General features: G+C 41.9%; 1 protein-coding gene across 1 annotated transcript in view; it reads right to left on the reverse strand.

Moving 5' to 3' along the window:
* Nucleotides 1-23,576, reverse strand: part of LOC117265098 (sodium channel protein type 5 subunit alpha-like) — a 370,250-nt gene that overhangs the window by 97,558 nt on the left and 249,116 nt on the right. The window contains exons 20-22 of the mRNA XM_033639488.2: nt 2,338-2,478; nt 2,105-2,225; nt 288-478 (exon numbers count right to left, since the gene is read on the reverse strand). Of these exons, the coding sequence (XP_033495379.1) occupies nt 288-478; nt 2,105-2,225; nt 2,338-2,478 (453 nt within the window). The remainder of the gene's footprint in view (nt 1-287; nt 479-2,104; nt 2,226-2,337; nt 2,479-23,576) is intronic.

Below are 23,576 nucleotides of genomic sequence, written 5' to 3' on the forward strand. Positions count from 1 at the left end.
TTCAGACTAAATGTAGAAATGTTATGTAAGATTAAAAAAATGGTGAAGTTTCATCCGTTACACACACACAAACACAAACACTGACAGACACACCAGTTGTTAGATGGTAACCTTGGGGGGGAACAACAGCTGACTCACCCACACACACCTGAGCTTGTTTACGTCAGATGCAGATGCCTGTATGTGTGTGTGTGTGTGTGTGTGTGTGTGTGTGTGTATCTGTGTCTGTGTGTGTGAACTAAAAAGCCACACAGTGCGGTCAGCAGACAGTCAGATCTCCTCCCTACCTCCTCCCTTTCCTCCTCTTCCTCAGAGCCCTCGCTCTGCTCCTCCTCCCCCTCCCCTTCCTCTTCCTCCTCCTCCTCCTCTGGGAACTCCACGTCCGACTCTCCGGGGGCGATAGGGACGCTGATGGTCAGGTTTGGGTTTGTCATGTAGCTGTCATCCTCTGGCACCACATACTTCTCCACATGACGGCCTGAGACAGATACAAACACACGAATCAAAGTTGAGGTACATTAATCAACATTTAGTCACATTTTTAAAATAAAATCTCTAAAAAGATCTCTAAACTCCTGGTTGGTGTGTTCACGGATGCTCAGACATCAGAAATTAGAAAAAGTTAATAGATTATTTGTGGGGGAGACAACAGTAGTGCACAGTACTGATCACTAAATGGGTAATTTATCACTGGCTGTAGCTTAAATTCGTAACTTTATATCTTAATTGACTGAACAATGTTCTGGTTGTTAAAATAAATTATTTCAGTCTTACTGCAGACTTAAAGGGCAGCACCACTTTTTTTTTTTTTAGGTTTTTCTTTCTGTAGCCTCCCAGTGGTGCTTCTTATGAATTCAAATCTAAACATTCAGTTTTTGGTTAAGGTGTGTGGCATGAATTAGGTTTCTTTACCACAATGTTACTACATATATGTATTGCAATTTCATCACAAGAGCATTCATTATCTCCTGCAGTGTTCATCATGTTGATGGTAAAATAGCAAGAAGATCATTTTTCTAAACTGGGATTTCCTTACTGAACAACCTGCCCCTGCAAATGACACAAAGCTAAACAAAGGCAATTTTTAAAAAATAGTTAAAGAGGTCATTGTGGGGAAGGTTGATGGTTCACCTTTGAGGGAGATCATTTGAACCATGGGTGCAGAGTTGCAAGAGGGAAGAGTAGGTTTATGATGGGATTTTGTTTGTCTGCAATTATGTGTATGTTTTTGCTGTCCCCAGCATGTTTGATTTTCTTTTTGTCTTCCACGACTTCTCCCGTCACAGCCGTCACTTTAACCAATAAAAAAAACACAGAACCATCTGCTGCCATGGACAGCTGTATGGCAACAACACCCCAGCCTTTTTGATATTACCTCTTGGGACGTTACCACACAGATTAAAAGGGGAAAATGATGGCATGAAACAGCAGAGGCACCTTTTCAACCTGATGAGTACTGCCATTAGCATCAAGCTAGCAAACAATGTTATTTCTTTATAATGGAGGCGGATATAAAGTAATACAATTAAAAAATAGTGGCGGGGCTTTTACTCACCACAACTGCATAGGCTACCAGCTTCATTTGAAACAGACTACAGCAGATGCAGGCCTTTATTTCTCATTCCCTCAGCATTTATCTATTTTTACTTTTAATCCACTCCTGTTTGCCCTGTTAAATTTAATGCACCACGCCATCATTTGAAACATTGCGAAAGACGACCAGGGATGATTGGTCGTGCACCAGCGTGTAGTCTGTCATGTTTGACAGCAAAGTTACAGCAAGATTTTATGACTCCACAATCACCTTATCTAAGATAGTGACTGTCGGAAAAGACAAAAATGTCATGTAGTCTGAAGCTGGCATCAGTTTGGACCCAAAAATCACACATTACCCCACCAACAAACTAAAGTAACCCTTAAGTTTTACTGCAGTAAAAGTACTAATACCACTCTGTGAAAATACTCCATTACAGGTCAAGTTGCTGGCTGTAGCTGAGTATCTAACAGACAGATATGAGAGTGATATTGAACTTCTCATCTAACTCTCTGGCTGCAGCATTTTTCTATCCCCCAGCATCCTGTGTGGTCATTTTGTGTGTGTTACCTATGACAGCTCCATTGGCCTCAGTGTGGATGGTGCTCAAGCGTTTGAGCTTCATCATGGCTTTGGCCTCTTTTCTCTTCTGACGGCGGCGCTTTAGATTCCCATTAAAGAAATCCACCACCTGCATCACACAGAACAGAGAAAAAGAAAAGACAGCGTGAGACACAGAACATAACATGATTCAGACAGGTGCACAGTCAGGTATAGTGACTGTCGGACAGACATACTGATACCTGTCTGCGGCACCAGGCCAGGCCTCTAGTGATCCTGTGGATGGCGATGTGTAGGTTGTTCATCTCGCCATCATCATCGGGAGCTGACAGGTTGTCGGAGCTGAAGCTGCTGAGGAGCAGAGCCAGGAAGAGGTTCAACAGCTGCAGACAGACAGACAGAGAAAGAAAGAGCGAGAGAAGGTGTCAGTTTTAACTTTAACCTTTATTAGTTAGAGAGAGTTGAGACACCTGTAGTGTTATACCTGTCATGACATCTGTACAGTAAGATTGCATCATTAGCTACAAAACCATCAGTTCAGCATAGGCTGAATATGAGACCGTGGGCCCCTGGGCATGCAGAGGACCCCACCACCTCTCCTCCACAGGAGCAAGGCACACCAACCTTACAGCTGTTAAGCCACTTTTTGTTGTTGTTTTGTGTCTCTTTGTAATTTATTTTGTGTCTGTGGTTGTTTTGCCTCTCTTTGGAGTCACTCTGAATCTCTTTGTAGTTGCTCTGTGTCTCTTTGCAGCTGCTTTGTTTGTCTCTATAGTTGTTATGCATCTCTTTGTTTGTTTTATTTTTTGAGTCTTTGGTTGTAGTTGCTTTGCTTTGTTTTTAGTGTCAGTGGTTATTTGCCCCTTTTTGTTTGTGTGTCTCTTTGTAATCATTTTAAATCTCTTTGTAGTTGCTTTGCATTTTTTTTTGTAATCATTTTGAGTCTCTTTGTGGTTGTTTTGCCACTCTTCATAGTAGTCATAAATCTCTTTGTGGCTCTTTGCAGCTGTTTTGCATCTCTTTTTGGTTGTTTTGTGTCTCTTTACAGTCATTTTATGTATCTTTATGGTCATTTTGTGTCTCTTGGTAGTTGTGTTGCATCTCTTTGTTATCATTCTGTGTAGGCTATCTTTATGTTCCTTTCTGTAGTCATTTTGTGTCTTTATGTCTTTGTAATCATTTAAATCTCTTTGTAGTTGCTTTGCGTCTCTTTGTAATCATTTTGTGTGTCTTGTGGCTGTTTTAACCCTTACCATAGTCTCTTTGTCTCTCTTTCCAGCTGTTTTGCATCTCTTTGTGGTCATTTTGTGTCTCTGTGGTTGTTTTGACCCTTTTTGTAGTCATTGTGAGTCTCTTTGTGTCTCTTTGCAGCTGTATTGGATCTCTTTGGGGTTGTCTGTGTTCCTGGATAGTTGCTTTATATTTCTTGATGGCCATTTTATGTCTCTTTGTTGTGGTTTTGCCCATTTTGTCAGCACTGTGAGTCTCTTTGTGTCCCTTTGCAGCTGCTGCATCTCTCTGTAGCCACTTTATGTCTGTCTGAGGTCATTTTGAGTCTCTCCCTGGTCAGTTCATGCTAGTTTGAGTGACATTTTGTTGGTCACAGCCAGTGGGGCCCCTGACACTTTGGACCTCTGGGACTGGGCCTGTGCCTGTTAGACCTGGTCAGTAATCCATCCATGCAGCTGACGCAGTTGATGAATTGGCTACAATAGCACTAGATTAGTGTCAGGTAGCTGCAGCGGACCTTGGATGCAATTTAGCTGCATCCAGTGGAAATGGGGGGTTTCAAGTGACTACTAAATACAAAGTATGGCTGAGGCTGATGGGAACACAATTGTGTCTATTTAGTCAAAAAACAAAGTAGTGCACAAATTAAAATGTTGACCAGGTTGATACTACTGAGTGAGAATATGGATCATCACAGTTATTCCAATAAATCCAGAGGGGATCATGAATGTATGAACCACAATTAACGATAATCCATCCAATTATTGCTGAAGGTGTTTCACTAAAAAAAAAACAAATTTGTTGCTGGTGGAAAACATAATGCCTCCGACCATGGCTATTGCCTGCACAGACGCATGAAAACAGCTGTGTCATCAGTCTGCTGTTTGTTCTGTTCCATACATTCAGACTGTGGTTGTAACAAACATGTCAGCCTGGATCACCGAGGACGTGTGTGTTAACACTGAGGTCAGAGTGTTAATGAAATGCTTGTTTAAGACACATACAGAAACCAGGACACACAAATCACCACACACTGCTTGTCCTCTGTCTGTCTGTCTACCGTCACACCTTCTTTCAGATGTTTCTATCCTTTAGTTAACCCACACACACACCCAATCCCACACCCACCCACACACCCACACCCACCCACACACACCCACACACACACACACACACACACACACACACACACACACACACACACACACACACACACTTCATGATCCACTGACACACATACACTCTTTGGTAACATAGTTTCCATGTTTCCATAGCAGGTTGATTATTCAGAGTGTGATGAATAATGCCTGAGACCTCTTGGTAACTGATCACTGAGTCGGAGTGCTGCTCTTAGCCAGATTGGCTTCTCTTTAACCACAGCTGAGTGAGTGTGTGTGTGTGTGTGTGTGTGTGTGTGTGTGTGTGGTGTCTGTGAGTGTGTGTGGGTCAAGTGGATCAGGTAGCGGCTTCCTGTGACTCTGATTACAGCCAGCAGATCTCGGACCTGCCCACACATTGGTTGCCTATTGCTGGAAGGCACTTGACAAGGACTCAGTGGACTGTAGGCTAGCCTGGTAAGACCATATTGATGATGTGAGCTCAACATTCTGTTTCGATCACTGTATCAGTCCTGCATCGTATCCACAAATTAAAATCTAACTGGGGCAAATCAAGGATTTGCACTGCACTTGACAACGTGAGGAGCCAATCAGAGATTAGAATTGATGACTGAAAATGGCTGCTTCTTCTGTTCTTGCAGAACAATGGGTTTGCACCATTAGCACATTAGCATGCCTGCAGTGCACCATGTAGGCGAAATCTGCACACCATTTGCTTGTTATGGGGGCCGGCAGATACGCTGGATCCACCTTCAGCGACGTATCTGTCACTACAACCACATGGCCCATACAAACAAAGACAAGTCAAGGGAGATTGCTGAGACAGAGAACCGATGATTGTCACTGAGACTTACATAACATTATATTGGGATTATTACTGTCCATGCAGGCAATTATTTGTCAACCAGGAAAGCTGACATGGCTTAAGCTCTGTAGGCCAACATTGTTTTGTCAGCTGGAAATTACATGGTTGCTGCCGCTGGCTGACACATTACACTCCATTTAAACTGCTTTCCCGGCCCTCGCTGTTACGTGTTAAGCAGCACATCGGCCAACTGAAAAGAAGCAGGCCCAACAATGGTGGCTCCTGAAGCAACAAGCACTAACTCTAACGTTAGTAGAGTAAACAAAGCAATAAGTGAAGTTATTGCAGAAATAGAGTCAATAACGATTATAAATGTACCAGTTTGATGTACAGTTTGGCATTATGAACGGTCAGCCTGAAGGCAACGGATGAAACTCAGGGTTCAGGATGTGTGTTGGGTCAGCAGATTCACATAAAGAGGATAAGATAAGACAATGATGTTCCTTTTTCCCTGTGATTTTTTTTCTATGCATATGATGAAGAAGAAGAAGAAGAAGAAGAAGAAATGTTTTCATATCCAAAACAATCTACAAGCCAGAAATCATTTCAGTAAACATCTGTATCAGCATACATACTCAAATTCATATAAACATATTCACACTTGCAGCTGCTCAGGTCTCGACAGCCAATGCTAAATGTAAAGTTTAAAGCATTTCAAAATATGCAATTGTAATTTGAATAAAGCATATTCTTACAGGCACCCTGTGGTGTTTTCTGAGCAAACTAATTATGTGTTTGAACTCATTGTGCTGAATGCTTTTCTTTGCAAAACAGACTCTTCTTAAAAGTTTGAAACTTTGTGTTGTATACACACATTTTTACTTACCAGCAGTCCTCTTCTTTTTCCCTGCCACTGTTGAAGCGTTGCTGCATTTTTAAGAGCATTACTGCCACCTGTACATCTTCACTCTCATAAAAACATTGGCCTGGTTTCAATACTGTGTTTTGTGCGTCGTCTCTAAGAACAAGAAAGTGGATCACATCACTCCAGTTCTGAGGTCTTTACGCTGGCTTCCTGTCTGTCAGAGAATCAATTTCAAAATACTACTGTTGGTTTATAAAGCGCTCAGGTCTTCAGGGACAGGTCTGCTTTGTGTCCCCAGAGTCAAGACTAAACATGGAGAAAGAAGCTTTTAGTTTGTATGCACTACATCTGTGGAACAAATCCCCAGAAAACTGCAGGTCTGCTGCAACTCCCAATTCTTTGAAATAAAGACTGAATATTACATGACTGGAACTTCTATTATTGTAGTTTATAACTGTCTTAATATAATTTAGCTTGTCTTTTATTTTATACTATATGTTCTCTATAATATGTTGTCCACTTCAATGGTGGCTTTTAAAGTGTATGTATTTAAATGTCTTTTGATAATGCCTTTCTTTTGCTCTTTGTTTCAACACTTATGATGTTTTATGTAAAGCACCCTGAATTGCCTTGTTGCCGAAATGTACTAAATGAATAAATTTGCCTTGCCTTTCATATTTTGGTGTTGGGGCTGTACCTGTTTTATTACATTCAGATAAAGGACTGTGCCTTTACATGATCTTCAAATTACTGAAGTTTGTTCATTATACTGACGTTTGTTATACTTACTTGAAATAATATCAATATGCAGATAAAAAACATTAATTTTAAAAGATGTTGTCTTTGTTGCAGTGTAATTAACAAAAAATACAAAAAACAGAAACAATAAACACAAGATCTGACAAATAATAATATCTGTAATGTATTCGGGAGGGCCCCCTGGGGCGTGTTTGTACGGCCCTGCACATCAGTGTATCATCTCACTGTCTCTCTGTATCTATCACACACACACACACACACACACACACACACACACACACACACTCTGCAGCTGATTAGTTGTTATGTAACTACTCGACTGGAACCAGCAGCCTCCCAGTTTCTAGTTCCGGGCCAGTATCTGACATCAGGGAGCAACTTCTGACCTGTGTGTGTGTGTGTGTGTGTGTGTGTGTGTGAGAAACATGGTTGTGTCATATTGCGTCAGTGTATCAGATGTGTAAGGTGGATCACTAAACACACACACAGTGGTGGATGACAAACCTGAAAGCCCATACTTCAGTAAAAGTACAGATATCAAACCAGAAAATGACTTTGGTAGAAAATAAAGGTAACTATTAGAATATTGTATTAATACATATCACACAATATTTGATATTTACTGTACTTAAGTATTAAAAGTAATTTGATTATATTAAATTTATTTAAATATTGAAAGTAAAAGTACAAGTAAATGCTGGTAATAACAAAAAGTGGTGGGAATTTCAAAAATTAACCCTTGCTAAGTCCCGCCCCCAGGCACAGACTGGCCAATCACAACGGAGCATTGGGCTGGCTCAGACCAGGGTCCGGCAACAACACAGCTGTACTCCACAGACTCTAATAAAATCATTTCAGATTTCCTTCATTTTCAGGCTAGTTTTGTGGATTTGGAGCAAAATGTTGTGCCTGGGGCACATTGTGTATTAGTGATGCTCATTACCTAGAGAGGTTGGAAGGAGACATACCTTTCCTCCCCCTTCAAAAACCAAAATCAAACCCCGAAAAGTGTAGGGTTAGCTAGCTAGCTACTGAAGGTATAGCCTGAATGTATACACATGCTGCTTTTGCTTTTTAATGAACATTGATTGACTTTACCAGGAGATCCTTGCCCATCCAGCGACAGGGGTCCGGGTGCTGGCAGCCAAACACTGTTCATCTGCATACATGGCAGCTGGTTCAATATCTGCTATAGGTTTCCCTTTATATTCACTGTTTTCTGTCTTGATCACCAGGTGATGTGTTTTTTTTTTTACTGTCATTGGTAGCCTATTGTTCAGCTTTAGCCTCTGATTATCTTCATCCTTTTAACCTGTTTTTGCTGCTGATTCTGTTTGACATTCTGGATATGCAGCTGTATCCTTCAATCATATGTCGTATACCCCGCTGTCTGCTTCTCTCTGAAATCACTTTTTAATTTTTCAAAAAAATATGATAATATTTCTTCAGGGAATGCAATTAGTTACTGTGTGGGCTCCATGCTTTCTCCGACAGCTTGTTGACTATCACAAGGGGGCGGGGCTTAGCGAAAGGTCAATTATGAAGTTTATTTCCTCTTAACATGAAGACCACCTTACACTGGTCACACTTGAAACATTATGGAACACAGTGTTAAATGCAATGACAACAGTAGCAGCAGAGGAACAAAGATAAAACCAAATGTTTCTAACCACACACATGTTGAGTAGATTTAATACAAATTTGTTTATAAAATCAAAAAGATGCATTAGTTTAAAATTTCCATCATACATATAAAGTATTTTAGTTCTAGAGGGCAGCTATAACAAAGAAGAAAATTATGAATAAACTTAATCTATCTTGCACTTTTTAAAGAGAAACTCAGTCTCCCACTGAGTGAAAGAAATGAAATAAAAGCAAAAATAGAGACGGTGACAGGGGAAGAAAGAAAACATATCTGCCAACATATCCCCCTGAATCCTATACACTAGACCTTTCCATTTAATCTTGAAAGTTTAAAATATAAAATACTGAAAGAAAAAAGTCTGAATATTTTATTTTTAATAATTCTCAACTTATGTTTACTGTAATTACATTCAAAACAAAATACTTTAACCCTTTATTTTGGTAGTTTTATGATGGAATACTTTTGTCACTGTCTAGCAAAGTATGTTTTACTTAAATAGAGGATTTACACCACTTTCATACTCGAGTAAGATGAGCAGGAGGGAAATCAATATAAACATCAGACTGTGTATGGATGTGTGTGTGTGCTGCACGTGACAGAGTAACAAAGTGTGTGTGTCTTTGAGTCTGTGCTTGTGTGTAAATGTGTAAAAGAGAAAAAAAAACAAGCATGAGCTAATGTCTGTTTCTGTGTGTGTGTGTGTGCGTGTGTTTTGTATTGATCCCAGCTGGTGGAGTGTGTGTTGTGTGTTGCTACTGATCGGTGTCCGGCTGTCACATAACTGGTTTCCACCATTCCAAAACGCCGACATCTGATTGGCTGCGGGCTCTGACCCAAACACCAATAGATCAATGCTGTTGATTGGTTAACATGGCAACATGCCCCGACAGCTCAACCAATGACCTTGCTGCTTTCCAATAATCCAATAACACATCACTGACAGATAGAGGACTTCCTTCATCTCTTCATCACTTTACTCATTTAACCTGTTTATACATCAGTGACATCTTTAATTTATTTTAATGGCCACCAGGGGGCAGTGGAAACAAACTGTAAACAGTAATTAGACACATGACCTTAAAAAGCTGTTGTGGTTAAAACTTTAGTAAGAACCTGATGTTGTGGGTGAAACCCATCTGAAAACCAGCAAAATCACAGCAGGAAGTGTGTATGATGATGAGTGAGAGTATGTGTGTACATGTCCATGCTTCAGTTGTGGATGTGTTTATGATTAATGACAGTAAGAGCCATCTGTGTGTGTGTGTGTGTGTGTGTGTGTGTGTGTGTGTGTGTGTGTGTGTGTTAGTTTCCGCTGCAGCGGACCACCTGATCCCCCAATTCACCTCGTTTAACTCATTAAGCGGACCGTACCAATAAGCCCGGGGAAGTGGGCCAACCCTGCACCTTTCCTACACACACACACACACACACACACACACACTCGCACAGACACAGAAACCAGAAAGGCAAAGCACAACTAAGCCAATGGTCGACTAAATGGATAAAAACCTACTTTTTTTGGTTGGTTAATTCATTCATTCATTTATTTCCTTTATATCATTAATTTAAAGTGAGACTCATTTAATTATTTTAAAGTTTATCAATTATTATCTGTTTTATCAGGAATTTATTTGGGGCCTTTTAAGCCCAGTTCAGGCCGAACATGACAGACAAGGTGAAACAGGCACCTACTTGCAAAGCGCTGCTCTGCAACATTCTTCAAACCTGCTGGTTCACACCAATGTCTATGCAACAACTCTCAATTTGCCACTGGTTTTTTTTGTGATTTCCAGCTTTTCAGGCTGATTCTGTGGCTGAATATTATTTGTAGATCCTTAAAATATGAGTGAGGATAGTGAGATACTGGCCACAGTTGCATTTGTAGTGATGAAACAGCGAAAAACAGAGACAAAACAAGCATCAGATGGAGTGTGTTCATAATAAATATGCCACAATAATACTAATAACCAAGGGCAATTAATTAGTCAGTGATAATGTGTGTGGGCGGGGCATGAGCACATACAGTGAGCAGCAGCAGCAACCCACCGTCCGACACTGACAGAAACAGAGGGCTCGGCGAGGACGCTCTGCAACGTTCTAAAATGGTTTCATCTTGTTGCGAATCTTTGGTCTGAACTGGGCTTTAGAAACAAAATTGATATGCTTGTTGTGTGACGATAATGAGGTGGACAAGGGAGGTTTTCAATCCAATGCATGTTTATAAAGTAAGAAATAGGTAAATAACAAGTAGGCCTTTTGAATACACATGTGATGGCTTGACTCATTGTGACCCATTGTGTCAGTTCAGTGCGGGAAGGCTTTGCATCTTCAACAGCCGCCTGCCGCTGCCTGCTTGAAGATGTGTTTTTAACTGATGAAACACTTTTGATTGTGAACCAAACTGAACATTTTTCTGTCCCCCATCCTGTGTTTTTTGGTCAACAATGTTTTTGTACTACCAAAAACTTTGTCATGTTATGGGGCATGTCATGGCCTCCCATTTGTTCCTGCTACTATATGGGTGGGGCCATACCTTTGCTATATGTTTTTAAAGCCCTAACAAAGACCTGTAGCGGCAGACACATGTCGGCTCTTTTAATGATTTGGCCACTACATTAGGGCTTTTTAATATTTCCTTCCTCGTTTTTTTATATTTTCAGAGTGCCTGGATTGTCCTCCTGTGTATCCTGTTGTTTTCCCATTCTCCATGAGCACCTGACTCAAGGTTTTGATCTACCAGTAACCAGTCATCTCTCTCTTTTTCAAACTCTTTGTACTGTTGTTGGAATTTTGGTGGGTGGTGAAGGGATCAACAAACTCCAGACCTTCATGTGGGAGCCTGCTGTTCATTTCCCATGTGAAACCAACATCCATAACTGCATGCATGTAACATGCAGAAATGAGCATAATTAACATGCCGTCCCTGAACATCCAAAACTGTCGTAGGAGGGTATTAAGTGCATCATGCAGTATTTTGACATGTAGGTCCACTGACAAAACGGCGGTATTTGACAAGTTGAATTGAGAACATTTTGGCACAAATGTTGGCTGGATGCCCATCTCCTCCAGCTTGCTTGCAGTGTCTCAGTAGTAGGGATGGGCAAACGATCAAAATTCATTATTCGATCATCAAAAAAATTAATTATTATCAATTATCGATTAATTGATAAGCGAGTATTTCAGAAGAGAGAAAACAAAAGAGTGCAGTGCAGACTGTCGCCGCAAGAGAGCGCAGCTGCCCCAGTTTTGAGCTTCAACCCCCCCAGGCCAAAGAGGAAGAATGATGCGCATGTGCAGTTCACCCCGGGGTGTTTACAACTGTTGCCAGCCAGAGTTACAGGCTTCAGTTTTCAGCAAAACCTCCGTCTTTCAATGGCGTAGTGTTTTCAGAGGCCTCAAGGGAAGCCGCCGAGGCTTTGGAGAGCGATGAGAGCCTCCGTCTGTTTCTGATTTTTTGCCTGGCATAGGTCCGGCGGGGGTCTCGTAGGCCCGTTGAGCCGCCGTGCTCGCCGGGTGGAAGGGTCTCGTTGGCACGGCGGCTCACCGGGCGGGGGGTCTCGTTGGCACGGCGACTCGCCGGGCGGGGGGTCTCGTTGGCATGGCGGCTCGCCGGGCGAAAGGGTCTCGTTGGCACGGCGACTCGCTGGGCGGGGGGTCTCGTTGGCATGGCGGCTCGCCGGACCTATGCCAGGCATTGTAGGGGAAACACTGCAACTATCGATCAAAATTATTTGTAATCAATCGAAAGCCTTAACAATCAATCATCGATAATCGAAAACTGATGCCCATCCCTACTCAGTAGACCTTCTCTTTTCTTGTTGTGCCAGCCAAGTCATCCTGCATGGTCTTCTCACTCCATACATCAAGCAGGGCTTGCATTTAATCCACAGACCAAGCGAATGCCATTCACTTTTCTCTTTGCTTTTTTTGTGACATAACTGAAACTGATGAATTATCTGCTATGTCTGGCTACAGCAGGGGAGATTATTTAAACATGTAGCTGAAAAGTTACTGAATGTTGATGCTGAATAATAATGACGAAGCCCATTTGATGTCACCACAATCCACTTGGAGGCAGAGGGGTGCACACTGGCCCAAGTCTGGAGATAGCACAACTTGTCATGTATGTTTCTAATAGAAATACAGATGTAATGTGGAATGGTTTGACTCTGCGCGGCAAGAAGTGCTAATGGAAAAGACATAAATTTGTTTCAAATCTGGTTGGACGTGGTGCGTTGGCATCCACAACATAAATATTACTTTATAAATACTGATGTTTATTGGAGACAAAATCATTTAACACTTTCATATGATCAGATCATCAGCTATCAAATTTAGTGAGACAAATGCTGACTGCAGGACTTTTACTTATAACAGAGTATTTCTATGGCAGTAAATGATCAGAGTGCTCCTTTCACTGCTTCACCTTCTGTAGAGAATCATTCAGCTCTGTATTAGACTAAAGTTTAACTCAGGTAGTCGAGGAGAGTCCAGGAAGCAGCTGCTGTCCTCGAAACAGCCAGGCATCAAGGCAGGCACACACACACAAACACACACACACACCTGAAGAACTACAGCATCCACAGCTCAGGGGGGCCGGTGGTGATGAATGAGCAGTAACATGATCTGTTTTTGGTGCTTCTCCTAGTCACAACAAACCCCCATGAGCAAAGCCCCCTGGGAAAACAGTGTGACACGTGAGATAAGAAGAATGAGAGAGAACTACTAAAACCACTAGGAGGGTGAGAGAGGACAGACGAGTGGAGAGGATAAGAAACAGAGTAAAGAGGTGTTTATTTATTAACTTGTTTGGTTCCTGTGATGTTTTAGTGTTTGAATGAGCACCATCATGAGCTACTTACAGGTACAACATGCACAAACACAAAACTAGACAGTACACAATGTGGCCAAAAGTATATGAACAACTCCAGTTCACAAAGCCAGCGACAAAGAAATGCCATACATAAGTTATATTCACTGTGTTCATACATTTAATAATTTGAATGTATTTTCTAACACTGTCTTTAACAGATTTACTTATCTTTTCCCTCTGCACGTACCTCTAGGTGAGAACTGATGTAATTTTGTGTCAAAATGTGCACCATGTAAATTTCTATCTGTATTTGTTCATCTTCATTTCCACAGTACATTTATATATTAACAGGTGAAACTGAAGTAAACTCTTCAGGGGTTTTTTTTGGATCTTTTGGAGCGGGGTTGTATGAGGCACTTATTCATATTCAGTATATTATCTCCAGTAAATGGCGGGTGGCATGTCCCCAGTTTGGCTAAGCAGGCTTGAGTAGCGCCGTACAGCCTTCTCTAAGAAGCTGTTTTATTGCTCTCTTCAAAGCCACCAGATTTCTTTGACAAAAACAGTATTTTGACCTCACAGAAAAACAGGAGTTGATGGTCTCTTGAGGTAGTTTGGATTCACCAAAGTCAAACAATAATAATAATAAAACTAACTGATTGCAGCAGTGGTGGACCAGCAGCTCCTGTGGTCTGTGAGGTAAAATGACTTTTTTTTTTTTTTTTGTCAATGGAGTCTGGTTTGAAGAGAGCAAGATAACGGCTTCAGTTCCCCTTCAGAAAGGGCTGTTAGCAAGGTTAAGCAGTGAAGATATTTTAAATATAACATAAACTGAAACTAATATGTTTTTTGGGTGGTTTAAATACATTTCTGATGCCCCCTTCCACAGCAGTAAATTGCTTTGCTTCCGTGGTTTTGCTACCCCTGCCTGCTTTTCCAATCTGGGGGTGTGCTGACTGACATCTACTGTAGGTAATACATTGATAGGTCCCTCATACAACCCGTTGCAAAATGGCCAAACTATCCCTTTAAAGGTGAAGTGTGTAGGGCTGCACGATGCATTGCTTAAACATTGTCATCGCGATGTGCGCATGTGCGAACATGTCAACTTTTCTTTTGTTTCAGAAAATCATCTCTGAAGCGACTCCTTGCTCTGCGCTCTCTCTCTCTCTCTGAGCAGTCAGCTCACAGTCAGCTCCTCCTCCTTTGCACATGCAGTCCATCACACAGCACACACCAAGCTGAACAGAAGAAGCAGAAGATGAGCGACAGACAAGAGGAAGAGACTGCGAAGGACAAATTAAGTGCAGCACATACCGCCACCATACGCCGCGCGTCAAAACGTCGCGCGTCAAAACGTCGCGCATCAAAACGCCTGCCTCCATATATTCTATGAACAAACCCACACCGGCGTGGCTCCCACTGCTCTATTTCCAGTGCGGCTGGCGCTGCGAGAAAAGCCTTTTTTGTACATCTCGACCGCCGTAGTATCAACTTTGGTTGCAGCTTTCAAAGGGGTATCTGGATGCTTAACGTTATTAAGTTTTTCAAATTTTTAATACGACGATTTTGATAAGAAACTCACCCATGAAATCCAAGTTAATGTTGCCTCAAAGTTTTTCTTCTTCTTCTGTTACTAGCAGTTGGCAACCGTTGGCAACTAGTGTAGGTACAGCCACCTAGCGGGCTGGGGTGGGAAATACACTTGAGTGTCGACGGTGCCGCTGCGCGCTGCTGCCAATGTGTGTTGGTGGGGGGGGACACTTGACAGCCACAGCGCAGCGAATCTTTTTGATCACCTGAGTCATCATCACAGAGCGTTATATGATGAGTGCAAAGCAAGAACTCAAACAAACGTTACGGCACAAAAAACTAAAAGATGACTACTACTACTTAAAATAAAGTGTGAAATAACGTCTATTTTGTCACTTGTGTTAATTCCACTTGTGTGAATCAACCTAATTCTTTCCAAATAGAGCTACTCAAGTCATCTGGTGAGAATTCTTGTATTTTTTAATGTCGCAATATACATTGCAAAACCCCCCCCAAAAAATCGCATTGTCAGTTTTTTCCAACATCGTGCAGCCCTAGAAGTGTGTATGATTTAGGGAGATTTAATGGCATCTAGTTTTGAGGATTGCCCATTGCAACCAGCTTAAACTTCTCCTGGTTAGAATTCCTTCAGTGTCCAGGAGGATTTATTAGTAGCCATATCATCCAGCGTACGTCCTTTTCCACGGCAAAGTTCAGTTGTATCAAGAGTGAAATGGCCGTGGAAATGTGCGGTGCCTCACGCCAACTTCATGGCTGGCGTACGCATGTTTCTACAGCTGTTGATCCTTTGGCGACACTTAGAGGTGATGCTGGGAAATGCAATCTCACTCTGAAGTCGTCAAATCCAGCACTTGGGAAGTGACTTCCAGTGTCAGACACAGATGAAGAAGCCAGTAACATTGGCATGAAACGCAGCTGGTTGTAGTTATGGTTTAACCATGCCCAGAGGTGTCTGGGGGAGATGTGGCGGGAGACGGTAGATGAAAGTCTGTGTAGGGCAGGCGGGAGGGGTGGTGGATGGATCCAACAAACACTGACTTTCACTCAGGACAGCTGTGAAAACTGTAAAGCCAAACCCTGTTTTTTCCTAAACCCAACCACTGCATGTGTTGTTAAAGAAAAAAAAAGTCAATTCGCAGTGTTGTACCCACATGGAGCATTTTTCTTTTTTTCTTTAAGATATTTTTTGGGGCATTTTGCCTTTAATCAATAGGACAGTCTAGCGTGAAAGGGGGAGAGAGAGAGGGAGTGACATGCAGCAAAGGGCCACAGGCTGGAGTCGAACCCAAGCTGCTGCTGCAACAGCCTTGTATATGGGGCGCCTGCTCTATCCACTAAGCCACCGACGCCCCAGAGTATTTATTTTGAAAGGGACTGTATGTGAACAGTAAATTTCCTGCCAAAACGGAAGTGTATTTTGCGTGTAGTATCTGGATGTGGAAAGTTCATGACCAAATGTGGATATATGGCAAGGTCGTTGTGAGAATGTTCTTGGAATGTCCCTATCTAGAGCCAGTGTTTGGTTGTCCATTCTGGGCTACTGTAGAAAAATGGCAGTGCAATATGACGATCTTTATAGATGAGGACCCAACAGCTCTTTCAAGGTAAAAAAAACCCACAAGGATTCTTATTTTCAGGTGATTGTATACCTAAGAAAACACAGTTAAAAGGGGAAACAGTTGTCAAACTGTGTGTTTATTTATTTCGGTGGACTTGGCTCTGTAACAGTCTGCACCTCACTGTGTGAAGCTCTCTGAATGTGAGAATTATTACGTCTCCACACGATGCTACAACATGGCCACAGACACAAAACACTTGATGCAACACATGGACACAAAAGGTGATTTACAAGCAACTAAGAATTACTTTTCTCTTGGCAACAAACCAAAATGAATTCATTAAAACAAACTCAGAGCTTCTTGTGTTAGTAACTTTGTTGGGAATAGCTGTACTTTATTACACTGGCACTTCTGTGATGTGAAGGCCACGGCTGTGCAACATGTGTTTCAAAGTAAAATGAAAAATTAGGATTGAAATTATTTAACTGAAATTATTTAACTAATTATTTAACTTTAACTTTTTCTGTACGATCACCACCAGATTAAACCTTTGTTATCCACCTTGCAATTCTATCTTCACCTATCAAACATTTTTTGTCAGTATTTATTAGGTTTTCATTTTTAAATGTTTTAATTTATATTTGATGCTGTTTTTAACATATTTTGAGAAACACTTTCTGCTTTGATAATTCGTGCTTTACAAATAAACTTGCCTTGTTCAAGTTAACTCCTTCAATTATGTGCAAAAAGTATTTTGCAGTGTTCATTAATTATTTTAAGATTTTACTACCAACTTCCTCTGTACCTGTGTGGTTTCCCCTCTCATTTAATGAAAGATGTCTCCATGGAGATGTTTCGTCTCATTATTGAATGATTTATCAAACCCAGAACATATGAAATTAATCAAGTCAGTTTAATTTGATTATTCAAACTGCTGATTTGTGGGTTTTCTAACAGCTCTGGAGACTCAGACAAAAAGTCATGATGATTAAAGTTGGTGAACACATGTAATGAGAGAGTGAGATGAAAGGAAGAAGAGGAGAGAGGAGAGAAAGAGGAGAGCAGGAGTGTCTGGTGGCAGCTGTGCTGCAGTTGAAGTGCTGGCTCAGGGAAACACATTCAGCCGCTCGTTTGTCATGAAGAGAAACGGCAAACCAAACATCTGCTCACTTGCGTCAGTCTGTGCAGCTGCGCGCACACAATCACACATGTACACACACACGTGAGGCTTTCAGAAAAGCAGGTCTGCAGGATACAGCAGGAATTGGACTTTTAAGACAAAAGACTTTCAGACTAAAAGCAGAGGGACAAAGGCTTCATACTGTTTCTGCAGTGCAGTTGCCAAGTTTCTGCAAACCACAAATATGTTACATTTGCAGATTTCAAGCATATCATCCTAACTTTTTTAAATCTAATATATCAGGTGGAGGGGATGGTGGATGGTGTGTCACCTTGACTAGACGCCCACTGTAGACCACAATATTTTTTTAACGAGTCATTGCTGTGTTTTCAGCGGCTTTAGAGGAACCATCGCTATCTATTCTGTGGCATTTTAGTCCCCAAACATGGGTGTTTTTTAGCAATGGCTGTGTTTCCAGTGGCTTTATAGGCACCCAACTTGGGTGTTTTTTGCAACATGTGGCTGTGTTTTTAGTGGCTTTTCAACCCCCTACTGTGGTTGTTTTTTTGGGACACGGGTGTTTTTAGTGACCTGTAGCTGTGTTTCTAGGGAATTTTAGCCCCCCAGTGTGGGTATTTTTTTAAGGACCTGTGGTTGTGTTTCCAGAGGCTTTTTGGCCCCAAAACATGGGTGTAGCTGTGTTTGTAGTAATATTTTAGCCCCCTAATGTGGGTGTGTTTTAGGGATACGTGGTTGTGTTTCAAGCAGTGTTTTAGTCCTCAAATATGGGTGAATTTTAGTGACCTGTAGCTGTGTTACCAGCAGCATTTTAGGCGTCTGACTTGGTTTCTTTTAGGCCCCAAACCTGGGCATTTTTTGTGACATGTAGCTGGGTGTCAAGCAGCTTTTTAGCCCCCTAATGTGGGTGTTTTCTAGGGAGCTGTGGCTATGTTTCCAGGAGCTTATTAGGCACCAGACTTGGGAGTGTTTGGGTTTTTTTTGCGACCAATTGTTTTTTATTTTCAAAAGAGAAGGCATGACATAATTCAATGACAGTAATACAACAAATAGTACACACTTCCCTTTAACCCACCCCTCCAGCATACCCCCCCAAAATGGCGACAACCCCCCTCCCTCATTGACCCAACCCAATCTTCTTCATTGTTACATACAGTATAGTTATACAGCACATAATACCGCTAGTCGTATCAGTGTTCTGTAGGCCAAAGTAAGTGAATAGAAGTAAACAAACAAAAAATTACAGATAAATACACGTTCCTCATTCCAGTAGATCTTTAACCACTGCAGCCGCAGAGGCCCAGGTTCGGATTGTTTTCTGACTAGCTCCATGCATTCTTGCTACAGACAGCTCCATATAGATTATGCTCAAAAATGTTTGCAGCCACTGGGTACGTGTGAGTGTGTGGGGGGGCTTCCAGCACAAGGCTATCATTCTTTTAGCTGCAGTCAACCCCACTAAAGCCCTTTTCACACAGAGCGCGCGAAGCGCAGACCTCCGCCGACAAACTCATTCATTGTGTATGTGCTACCGCGGCGCAAGAGCGCACCGCTCTGCTGCCGAGCTGAGCGGCACACAAGAGGGCGCATGCCGCGGCGTCTGCGTGCCGCCAGCCTGCGCTTGAATTGAAAATTTTTTAATTTCAGCGCAACACGCTGTGACGACACCTCGGCGCGTCCAATAGCAGAGAAGAGCTGGAGCTGTAGCTCCTGAACGAGAGCATGGTATGTCTACATCCAATAACTCTGATAAAGTAGAAGATATTAATTTCCAAAAGGACGCCACATCAGGACATTCCCAGTATATATGTCAGAAAGATCCCACATGACCCAGAGAGCATAGATCACAAACAGGAGAATGTAAGAGCTTCATGAGGAATTGTTTTCTTGGTGTAAGATACATTCTAAGTATGAGTTTGAAGTGTATAAGTTTATGATTAAGGTTTTTTTATGTTTCCTCTAAATTGTCCCAGACAGTCAACCAACATATTTTGTCATTGGATAGACCAAGGTCTCTAGCCCACACACATGAACAGCCAGAGGCCCACTAGAGGGTTCCAGTAAAAAAGAGTAAAGAGCAGAAACTAGGCCTCTCAACCTTACTCCTTCGTGCGTAACTTGTGAGTGGCAAGGGGAGTACCCCAGGGCACACCGTACGCTTGCATCGCAGATCTAAGGTGCAGATAGAGGAAAAAAGATGTACCTGGCAGATCATAAGTAGCTCATAAATCATTAAACGTCCTAAGACCTTTATCATCACAGATATCAGACATGACATTAACGCCTCTATCACTCCACTCCCTAAAAGAAAAAGGCACCTCACCAGTGAGTAGAGAATAGTTATGAAAAACAGGACTTTGTGTGTGCCACTTTAACATAGATCCAGTCGCCCTCCCCACTGAGTGCCATACAGTCAAAAGGAAAGACATAATGGGGCCCAGCTTAAGTTTGGAGCGTTTAATGGAAAGACCTGAGTGTATTAAATCTTGAAGCCGTTGAGGGGAGGCCAAATGTTCTTCTATAGGTCTCCATGATATTTGTACCTGGGGGTCAAGCCAATTGGATAGTGGACGCAGCACATAAGACCAAAAATAGAATTTAAAGTTAGGGACAGCTAGACCTCCATTCCGTTCATTGCGGTGAAGAGTAGTTAGCTTGACGCGTGGACGTCCCCCACCCCAGATAAACTTTGATATTAAACTATGCATCTTGTCCCAATAGCCATTAGGTGGGGAAAGGGGTATCATATTAGAGTAAAAGTTCACTCTAGGAAGGACGTCCATTTTGATTATTGACACACGTGTTTGTAGGGAATTTGGGAGACGCGTCCACCTTACCAAGTCCGCCTCCACCCGCCTCATAATACCTTGGAAATTCTTGCTAGAGATGGAGAACAAGGAGGGGAAGACATCCACTCCCAAGTATTGGAAGCTCCCAACCACTGGTATGTGCGTTGGCAATGTGGAAGCGTTGAGAGATGAGTTAAGGAGCATCAGTGAAGATTTAGTCCAGTTAATTTTATAGTCCAAGAGAGCGTTGAACTCCTCAAACACCTCTAATACTATCGTGATACACACTGACCTGTTTTTTATGTGTAACAGAATGTCGTCAGGGAATAATGATATATGATGCGAAGTGTTGCAGAAGGATATGGGCGAGAGAGTGGAGTGTTGTCTAATTGTCTGCGCAAGAGGTTTGAGTGAGAGAGCGAACAAAAGAGGGGACAGAGGACAACCTTGTTGGGAGCCTCTTGATATTGGAAAGGGGGAGGAAAAAATGTTGCCTGAGATGACCCTAGCTGAGGGATCAGAATAGAGTACCTTAATCATCTTAATATAGTTAGTACCAAGACCAAAAGCTTCCAAAACCAGCCAGAGATAATTCCATTCGAGTCTATCGAAAGTTTTTTCAGAGTCCAATGATAGCACATGGGGACTCAATGGGCCTCATTCACTAATATCTGCGCAGAAATGTTCTTACTCTCCGCAAAAAATAAGTACTTGCGCAAAATCACCGTCGGATTCATGACACGTGCGTACTGGCCAATTTTGTTCTCACCACCGTGCATATGTTAGTAAATCAGAACCATTCTAAATTGACAGGCGCGTGTCCGCGATCTGCAATCAGCATACTACCACACCCCCATTTCTTCATATAAGGAAACCGCTTGCCTAGAGTTGATTCATGAATGAAGGAAGCGGTTACGCGAGGAGAGAAGTAGTAAATTTCAGTTTGTTAGAAGCGATGGTGCCGGGTCTTACAGGAATGCCATGTGTCATTGTAAGACTGTGGAGGACACAGCATGCCAGGATGATCTTGCACACCTTCTCAGGGGTATAAAGTAGTTTGCCACCGGCCGTATCTGATCCAAACACATCCAACGGCCCTTAAGCATGCCAAAAGTGCGCTCTACGGCGTGTGTGTGGGCATGTATGTTATTATAGCGCACCTCTTGAGGGGTTTCAGGGTTTGCGTATGGTGTCATCAGCCATGTTTTAAGGCCATATCCCCGGTCACCCAAACAATATAACATTTTAACATTAACGGAATAGAGACTTCCTAAAAATACTAACTTAAAACAATTGAAATAAAAGACTAGAACAAAAGATGCTCACCAACAAGCCATCCACTTCTCACAGCACCTGCCTCCAAACGCATTACCACTGTACTGTTTTGCAAAATAAATGAGTCGTGGGTGCCTCCTGGCCAGCGGGCCACAGCCTTAAGGATATGGCAGTCAGCATTACAGATCATCTGCACGCTGATGGAGTTAGTTTTTCTGTTCATGTTATTGTTAATATTTTAATTGTCACAATGATGAGGGTGAACATATGTCAATTTCATGGTAATTTAATCCATTTGGCCAATATATTAGTAAATTAATTATTTTAAAAAATGTTAATTAAATCTCTTTTTCATGAATGTGGTTTTATAGACTCTGCATGTACTTAAAAGGTATGTTTGCATTTTCTAAGTCAGTTCGGCCTTCCTCATTTGTGCGTACGCATGGTCTGAGGCAGTTCTAAATTTGTTTGCAGAGTAAGAACAAATTCGGGTAAGAAAATATTGATGAATCCCGGATTTGTGCGTCAAACGATCGTACGCACAGTTTAAGCACAGATTTGTGCGTACGCACTGTTTGTGAATGAGGCCCAATATCTTTAGAAAAATATAACACATGGAGAAGTCTACGCATATTATCAGCTGCTTGACGCGATTTTATAAACCCAGTCTGGTCGCAATGTACTAATTTTGTCATGTGTGTCTCAATCCGTGAAGCCAGGACTTCAGCATATATTTTTATTTCTGAATTCAAAAGTGACAGGGATCTGTCAGACTTGGGAGTTTTTTTGGGTTTATTTGCCACTTGTAGCTGTTTTTTCAGCATTATTTTAGCCCCCAGATGTGGATGTTTTTTAGTGACCTGGCAGTGTTTCTAGTGGCTTTTTAGCCCCCTAATGTGTTTGTTTTCTTAGGGACCCATGGCTGTGTTTCCACACATATGGGTGTGTTTTAGTTACCTGTAGCTGTGTTTCTAGCAAAATTTCAGCCCCTCAATGTGGATGTATTTCAGAGACATGGTTGTGTTTCAAGTTTTAGTCCTCAAATGTAGGTGAATTTTAGTGGTTGTGTTTCCAGTGGCTTTTTAGGCATCCACCTTGTTTTTTGTAGGGACATGTGGCTATGGTTCCAGCAGATTTTTAGGCACCTGACTTGGGAGGTTTTTTTGCCACCCATAACTGTTTTTTTCAGCATTGTTTTTAGCCCCTCAGTGTGGGTGTTTCTTAGTGACGTGGCTGTGTTTCTAGTGGCTTTTTAGCCCCCCTAATGTGTTTGTTTTCTTAGGGACCCATGGCTGTGTTTCCACAGGCTATTTGGCACCCAAACATGGGTGTTTTTTAGTTACCTGTAGCTGTGTTTGTAGCAAAATTTTAGCCCCTTAATGTGGGTGTATTTTAGGGAGATGTGGTTGTGTTTCAAGCAGAGTTACAGTCCTCAAATGTAGGTGAATTTTAGTGACCTGTGGCTGTGTTTCCAGTGATGTTTCTCCTACACATAACCAAGTGGTTAACACGTTAATCACAGCGTTGTTGAAAAGATTCAATGTACCTGCTTCATAAGAACTTGCAGAAATGTAATCATGGTTTGCGTCAAAGTTCAATAACAGCATTTATTCTGGCTACTGGGTTAGTTTATGATGAACTGCAGGTACACTAGATATTTACTCCAAAATATAACCCATATCAATAAATGAACAAATTAAATGTTTGATGAAATGTCTGTTGACAGCCAGTGACTCCACTAGAGCTGCTTGAATCATCTGTATGTGTTGTTTGATATCAGTCGTGCACTAAACTCCTGAATGAAAACAGCTAATTTTAAGTTTTTGAGTTTTGTGCATCAGTGGTGTGCCTCATGTTATATGGAGTCATAATGTTACACACACACTGTACACATAGTCTGCTGCACACTGACTGAGCTACTGCCTGCAGGA

This window comes from Epinephelus lanceolatus, chromosome 20 (genome assembly GCF_041903045.1).
Source record: "Epinephelus lanceolatus isolate andai-2023 chromosome 20, ASM4190304v1, whole genome shotgun sequence".
NCBI lineage: Eukaryota > Metazoa > Chordata > Actinopteri > Perciformes > Serranidae > Epinephelus > Epinephelus lanceolatus.